General features: G+C 35.7%; 1 protein-coding gene across 2 annotated transcripts; it reads right to left on the bottom strand.

The window, feature by feature from the left end:
- Positions 1-233: 233 nt before the first annotated feature.
- Positions 234-7,061, bottom strand: LOC102589647 (CTP synthase-like). Of its 2 annotated transcripts, none has more exons than XM_006346489.2 (22): positions 6,818-7,061; positions 6,580-6,710; positions 5,724-5,803; positions 5,339-5,425; positions 5,177-5,227; positions 4,979-5,096; positions 4,836-4,892; positions 4,618-4,682; positions 4,453-4,536; positions 4,317-4,367; positions 4,155-4,217; positions 4,021-4,067; positions 3,835-3,904; positions 3,623-3,685; positions 3,176-3,265; positions 3,063-3,101; positions 2,725-2,952; positions 2,535-2,620; positions 1,631-1,679; positions 1,415-1,495; positions 1,231-1,324; positions 234-1,072 (listed from the first exon to the last, which is right to left on the bottom strand). In XM_006346489.2, the coding sequence occupies exons 2-22, from the start codon at positions 6,695-6,697 to the stop codon at positions 894-896; spliced, it is 1,800 nt and encodes a 599-aa protein (XP_006346551.1). In that variant the 5' UTR covers positions 6,698-6,710; positions 6,818-7,061; the 3' UTR covers positions 234-893. The 2 variants fall into 2 exon arrangements, with proteins under 2 accessions (XP_006346551.1, XP_006346550.1); XM_006346488.2 differs by having other exon boundaries at positions 6,814-7,061.
- Between the last annotated feature and the right edge of the window lie 592 nt (positions 7,062-7,653).

Below are 7,653 nucleotides of genomic sequence, written 5' to 3' on the forward strand. Positions count from 1 at the left end.
ATAATGCATATGCATTGTTTGATGAGGAAGTTCAATACATAACAATTCAAGTGGCAGGTTCTCCCCCGAGGTACCAAGGTGCCAACCAAGGCTCTTGGCGACCTCAAGACAGGAATCAAGGTTGGAGAGACATGGATCGTGGGAGAGAGAGGGGGCTTACCATAGATAGTTTTCAAACGCTTGATAGTTAGTTAAAACCACAATTAAAAGATAATTGACACTGTGTTACACAAAAATAAATGAACAAAGAGTTAACATATAATTGCTCTTTGTGAAAACACCATAAGAATACATCCGATAATTAATGTGACGATCATTTCACATTTTAATGAGGATACCGCTAAGGGTAATGAACTTACCGTAGATGGCTTACAAATGTGAAGTCTAGAGGAGTGAAAAACAGAATTCATAACATGGAATGGAAAAAGAACCAAATAACCAAAAACACATTCTATTCAGCCGGCTTTAATACCTTGAATCAAGCTACTTCGCTGGTTCATAGTCGCAAGTTTTATTCAGCTTTCCTGCTACGTGTAGCCATTTAGCCATTTCATTTCATACTACACAAGCTATTTAGCTGAATATAAAACTGGACAAACCAGTCTTCAATCTTCTCTAGCACTCTAATGTACCATCCCAGATGGAATAACAAACACAGATTTCAATGTAGCATTGGCCGTCCCATTTCCACCACAGTGTGCTGGAGCTACAACAGCATGTTCCTTATAAAAGATCGGAATCTCGCTCTACCCTATATAATGCTGCTAATTAGAGAAGCTGAAAACCTACTGCTCTCGTATGGCTATACATACCCAACAGAACAAATGCAGTAGCAAAATTTGATCAACTAGAAATCCAGGGCCAAGCGCCCACAACGTATGTTACTGTTTCCTTTAGACATGTATACCATTCCCGTTGCAATAAATGCCATCTAATGATCCATTAGCCATCTTTGTCCCATTTACATATCGATGTGATTTTAGTCCTGACGTGCCATTGCTCAAACTCCATGTTTTGGGAACACCCTTCTTCAACAAAGTTTCAAGTTGCCCAGTTGCTGCGGCTATAAGTCCTGTATAAAAGAAAAAAACAAGATTATACAAAGAATCAGCAAAACTTCAAGAAAAAAACATGAAATGCAGATATATCTATAAGTCCAGCATCCAAATTAATAAAACGAATTCATCCATTTGGCTCCTCGTCCCCAGATATATGAAGCAGGTGAAATACCTAGGAACAGGGCAGAAGGGGTTCCTGGCCTTGATTTAAATTCTGGATGAAATTGAACTCCGATGAAGTAAGGATGATTTGGCAGCTCAACAATCTGTAGATGAAGCATCCCACAAGATCAATCAACCACAGCAACATAACTAGCTAGCATTATTTGTTAAATTTAATGGTTTAAGAGGTTGACCTCCATGCGGTGACCACTTTCATCTTTGCCAGTGAAAGAAAGACCAGCATCTTCAAGTTGCTGCACCATGTCGGGGTTCACCTAAACAGTAGCATGAGATAAGCTCTTTAGTCGTGAAGTCCATATAAGAGGGTAGTCCGCATGTAATTTTACAAGTCCACCTAACTTTGAAAATTGAAATAGCTAAACCAAAGTACCAAAGAGAAAGTGTCGCACCTCATATCTGTGTCGATGCCTCTCATCTATAAAGCTCTGGTTGCCATATCTGACACAAGATATATTTTATTCAGTTGGAGATGGCAAAAGGAAAAATTCCACCATATATGGTTTAGATGAATTATAGTATATTTATTATTGTGGATAAATGATGCTGATCCTCCCCACGCCTCCTCCACCCACAACAGAAGATTTCAAGAATGGAAGGAAAGAAACAACTTCCTAGCAGACAGATTCATTAGAATTGATGAGCAATGCAGGACTGTCTTTCAAATCTGCAAATGGCTTATATAGGCAACACAACCTGATGCATTGGTAGATGCTTAATCTGACTGTGAGTTATAGTACGGATTCAAAATAAAACCATTCAAACAAAGTGTACACTAAAAAGAGGGATTTACTAATGAAGGTTATAAGTGGTAGTGACTGAGCTTTCACTCAAAGCTTAACATATATTTTACGGTCATGCACATACTCAGGCTGATTTATTGAAAAAGTTACGAGGAAAAGAAGGAAAAGAGTGTTCTAATCAAAATTGACAGAGATGATGATTGTCATGCGGTCTCTTGAAGTCACATCACTGAAAAAACTGAAATTTAAACATCTGATACTTTGAAATATAAGACTCGATAATACCCAACTTTTGTTTACTTTCAAACAACTCCAAACCAAATACAGATGATCATAATTCTATTCAATCTAGAAGACAACATAGATTTGATACCAGCAATAGAATAGACACAAACATCAGCAAGTTAAGGGATTTTTCGTGGTACTAAGTTATCTTGCTTTTGCACTATCATCTTAAATGGTTATGAATTTCAACTTCCCTCGTGTCAATTAAAATCCCTTTGCAGTTTCACATTTCATCCTATGGAATAAGTAGAGGAAAGGAAGTACATACAATTTTGCAGATTTACAATCCGCAACTTTAAAATATGTTCTCCTAGATCCAAGACGCATCGTACCACCCATATGAGTTTTTGAACCCTGAGATCATATCACACAGATTAGAACTGAGAACTACTAAAACAAAACTAGAAACACAGGACAATCATGAGGGACAAGAGAGATAAAGGGAAAGCACTCTTTACCTCTGGCATAAAAATGACACAAGGATTCTGAGTGTTGTGATCAAATTCTGTACTGTTTGCATCTAGCAATCCAAGAATGGATCGAGCAAACTCAATAACAGCAATTTGCATTCCTAGACATATGCCAAGGAACGGAATCCTGTTTGCACGGGCATATCTAGCAGCGAGGATTTTACCCTCCACACCTCTGTCACCAAATCCTCCAGGAACTAGGATAGCATTCGCCCCCTGTAAAGTGAAGAGTAGTCCAACAAGTCAGAAACAATAAAATTGAAGACATGGATATAAAAAGAGTTGAATTTGGCCAAGATCATGTTATAGAGTAACACCACACAAACCTTCAACAACTTCCAAGCACTTCTATAATTCTCAGGATTCTGCATGTAGAAGTATCAGTCAGATAAGGAACAACCAAGACTAAAAGCAAGCAAACACAGCGGAAGCAAAATACCTCTGTAGAAGTTTCATCCTCAAGGTCACTGGCTGCAATCCAATCTATACAAAGTTTCCTGTGGCAAGCTACAGAGGCATGCACAAGAGCCTACACAAATAACTCGCAATGATTTAGATATTGACAACAAAAAGGAGAACTAATTTTTCGACTGATTGTTCTCAGCTATATAAAGGTAAAATAGAGGTGGAAATATATTGGCTTAAATGATAAAATATCCACCCGAAACAAAATAGGGAGCTCAAAATGAGATGGAGCACAGAGGCAACATTATTCTCCATTTTCAAACTCTGGCAGAAGAATCTAAGTCATTGATAAAACTGTTATGCCTGATGATCACTTTTGACAAAACTATATTGTAGAAAATAACAATTAAATGAAAATAGGTGTAGGAGCAAATACAATAAGGAAACCTCCTCTTTATATATTTGAGTACAGTATAATTACCTTCAGTACAGAGAGGTATGCATCTGAAAGACCGGTGTACTTTCCTACCATGGCTACTCTAACCTGTAAATTCAGATGGAGATATTTATGAAAGTTGTGATGCAAATTGAGGGACTAAATTCCAAAAAGGAAGATAGAATACATTTCATATATATATATATATATTATAGAATATTATTTATTTATGTGTATATATATATCACAGAACCTACAGGCTCTTGTAGCTTGTCACAGAGGGCAGCCCGAGATGTCCATTCTCCCAAAGCAGGTTCTTGTGCAACACTGAAAATGAAATAATAAATTCATCATCATACAAGAGATGGCACAAAATCACAAAGTAGAAAAAATGAATATTGAATACTCCTTGTCATCAATCAATGTATGCAACCGAAACATACCCTTTAAGGTTCAGAACTTTCAGAATTGCTTCATGCGCCTTCTGATCCTAAATACACAAAAGATTTTCTTTAAAGCTTATAGTAAAGATGTTATGTAGAAATACATAAAAAAGAAGTGTGCCAAAATTACGTACTCTTAAAAGCAAAGGAACGCGCCAAATGTTTGAGACATCATAAAGAGTAATAATGTTATCTAGCTGAAATAAAAGATATATAGAACCTGAGCACCAAGAATTGAGAGTTGAGACCTAAACAAGATTAGCTCTATAGAAATAAAGATTATTTGGTCATAATACCGGGACATGGCAAAACCGGGAAATTTTCTCCTTGACATTCTCTTCTAGTTCCTGAATAAATAGACCAACTTCAAGAACTGAACTTGATAAACATATAGATATATGTGTCCCAAAAGAAAGGGGAGAAGAGACAAACCGTTGTGCTCCGGCATGCTAAAATGTTGGGAGTCAATCCCAGGCTTCTCAAACCTCTAACACTGTGCTGAGTAGGTTTTGTTTTCTGAATTTCAAAATAACAAAATACGCAATCTGAGTGATTACTTTAATAAAAGATATCCACATGACCCAGAAATAAATTTACCTGCTCACCAACTACACTCAAAACAGGTACAAGGCTGACATGTATCAAGCAAAAATTACCAGCACCTAACAAGCAAAAGTTGATGAATAGATGTTAGTTGCACTTAATTTTTAGAAGGTACTAGGCTGAGTCAATTCAAGATTTGCACATCATAGAGCACAACTGACAGTGACATCATTTGATTGTCAAGAAATCAAGTTTAGACGAGTAAACCTTACCAACACGATATGAGAATTGTCCTAATGCTTCAATAAATGGCATTGATTCAATATCTCCTGCATTAAGGAACAAAATTACTTTTAAGAAAACACGTATCATTTGACAATTTACCCTGCTCATGTGAAAAAGTTGTTCAGCATACCTATTGTGCCACCCAGTTCTATGACACAAACATCTGGTGGGCCATCCTTGCCATCAACTGGTATGACAGCCACACGTTCTATCCACTCTTGAATGGCATCTGTAATGTGAGGGACAACCTAGAGAAGCGACAGACAGACGGTAAGAGCATAAATATTGGAAGAAATGACTTAAGTAATTTTCTGGAAAGGTGGTAAACCTGAACAGTCTTTCCCAAATAATCCCCTCTTCTCTCCTTATCAATAACAGACTGCAAAGCCAAAATAACAAAGCAGTTTCTCAACTTAACATTTTCTATCATAATCTATGAATATCATCTAGCATACATCAATAATCTGATAGGGAATTATAGTGGACATGCCTGGTAAATTTTCCCAGTAGTTATATTGTTGTCACCGGTCAACTTAATATCTAGAAAACGCTCATAGTTTCCAAGGTCCAGGTCCACCTGCAAGTGAAAAACAAATCTCGATATCAGTGACGTACAAACAAACAGTTTGTACTTCACCTTAAGTGAAATTGAAGTAGCAATCCAAAAGCTTTAATTTTACAAGGAAAACAGGTAATACTAAAAAGCAAAACTATACACCAAAAAAATTTAACTTTCAAATATCTGTACTTTAACAGTACCTAACAGAAAACACAACCAAATCATTAATCAGCAACTTGAGTAACATGTTTTAGTTTAAAATTAGAGAGTCCAAAATAATGTAAGAAATCATTAACATGAAAGATTTATGTCTAACCTCTCCACCATCATCCAAGACATACACTTCTCCATGCTCGAAAGGAGACATTGTGCCAGCATCAGTGTTCAAATAAGGATCTGAAATTGAAAAAGGAAGAAAGGAACAGTAAGTAGACATTTTATATACAATTCTTCCACCTCATTTAGACTATACCAGCAATTGAAGTAAACAACAGCACACTGTACTTGTATAAGAAAATCCGTTAAGAAGCAAAAAAGGAGGATCCATTTCCTAAGAGACAGTTTTTTTCAATCTAGAGAGAGGAACACAGGAACTACAACTCAGCTAACAATAAGTTTATAAGAACCCATGTAAAATTGGGGAAAAAGAAGAAAGAAAAACAATTTGTGGCTGAAGCTGAAAACAAAAAACAGAAAACTTTTGTTGCTTAAAACAAGTAATACTTCTTCAAATTTTCTGAACATGTTTTGCAAAAAATCAAAAAATTTAAAGAAACATAAACTTGAAGTCTTGACCAAAATTATTCATTAGAGAAACGCCATCTTAAAGTTTTCCGGTGTCTTATCGGCAGATAGTTTGACTAGAACAGCCAAAAGGAAAATAACTTTTTTCTTCAAGGTTCGAACCCTTTGCGAATCTGAGTGGAGAACACAGCTTCTACCATCAGAATTCCCCTCCCTCATTTATCCAACAATGTCTAATTTCATAAAGTATATACCAGATAAGAGAGGAACTATCAAATATTTAAAGTCATTGAGTTGGCTTTCTATTTTTTAAAAAGAATTCTTTTTTTTTTACATATATAAGCATGAGTTCGAGAGCAGTATCGATTCTTTGGTGCATTGTTGATTTAGAAATGAGATTGAAGAAGAATGAGGCAAAAAGCAGAGACCAATCTTAATGGAGGTAACACGAAGACCGCAGGCCTTAAGAATAAGACCAATACTGCTGGCAGTGACTCCTTTACCGAGCCCACTAACAACTCCTCCTGTCACCAACACGTACTTCATTTCTTCAGCTACTCTATAAACAAGAAGAAGAAAAAGGACCCATTAGCAATCCTTCAGAAACAATGTTTGCTCTGGGGTGGTACAATAAACAAGCCAAGAATTGGGAACAAACATACCTACAAGGAAAAGACTTAGGCCAGGAAACTTTTTCTCAAATTAAGAATAGTATGAAACGAAGCAACCTTATCCAATAAAAGGCGTTTCTTTTTTCATAAGAGAAAGGGAAAAGGAGGTGCAAAAAGCATGAGTGAGAATGGGGTGTATGTGAAGATGCAATGGCGACTTTATATAGTAAAAATATGAGGGCGGAGGCTAATAGAGAAAGGAGACAAGGATATCACAACTCTTTTTCAAAATTCTAAAACCTCCCCAAACCCTGCCACCCTCACTTGTTTTCCTCTTTTTATCAAAAAAATAATGAATAAACAAAAACAAAAGAAGTAAAAGCAGAAAGAGAAAATACATTTAAAAAATAAAATAAAAAGTATATTTAAAAAATATCTTAATGCTCAATTGATTGTTTTCTGATCATATATTTTATCGTAAAGATTCAACTCTCAATATTGTCTTTTCCTCTCCCATTTATTAATAACCTATATATTTATTTTTAAAAAGAGAAAAAGTTGATGTAAAACGTAAAAATTGAGACATGTGATGAATCGAATTGGATCAGACCAAAGGAGAAGTAGGTAAAAGAAGAAAAGTGAAACCGAATGTAATATCCAATAAAAATAAAATAAAGTTACGTAACATGTAGAATGTTCAAATTTTATAAGAGAGAAAATTGTTGCAAAACGTAAAAATTGAGACATGTTAGAGTTCTGGTCGGGCCAAAGAAGAAAAGTGAAACTAAATAGAGTACACAATTAACAAAAAAAAAAAAAAAGTTAGGCCACAAGCTGAGTGTTTAAGGTTTGAATAGAAATTCATCTAAATTGTAAAAATTTAGACATGTG

The sequence above is a fragment of the Solanum tuberosum genome, unplaced genomic scaffold (assembly GCF_000226075.1).
Source record: "Solanum tuberosum cultivar DM 1-3 516 R44 unplaced genomic scaffold, SolTub_3.0 scf00077, whole genome shotgun sequence".
NCBI lineage: Eukaryota > Viridiplantae > Streptophyta > Magnoliopsida > Solanales > Solanaceae > Solanum > Solanum tuberosum.

Coding starts and splice junctions, on each gene's coding strand:
- LOC102589647 (XM_006346489.2), bottom strand. CDS start 6,697: ATGAAGTACGTGTTGGTGACAGGAGGAGTTGTTAGTGGGCTCGGTAAA. Junction 5,426..5,723: donor TCTTGGATGATGGTGGAGAG/GTTAGACATAAA, acceptor TTTCACTTGCAG/GTGGACCTGGACCTTGGAAA. Junction 1,073..1,230: donor CCCTTCTGCCCTGTTCCTAG/GTATTTCACCTG, acceptor TCTTTTATACAG/GACTTATAGCCGCAGCAACT.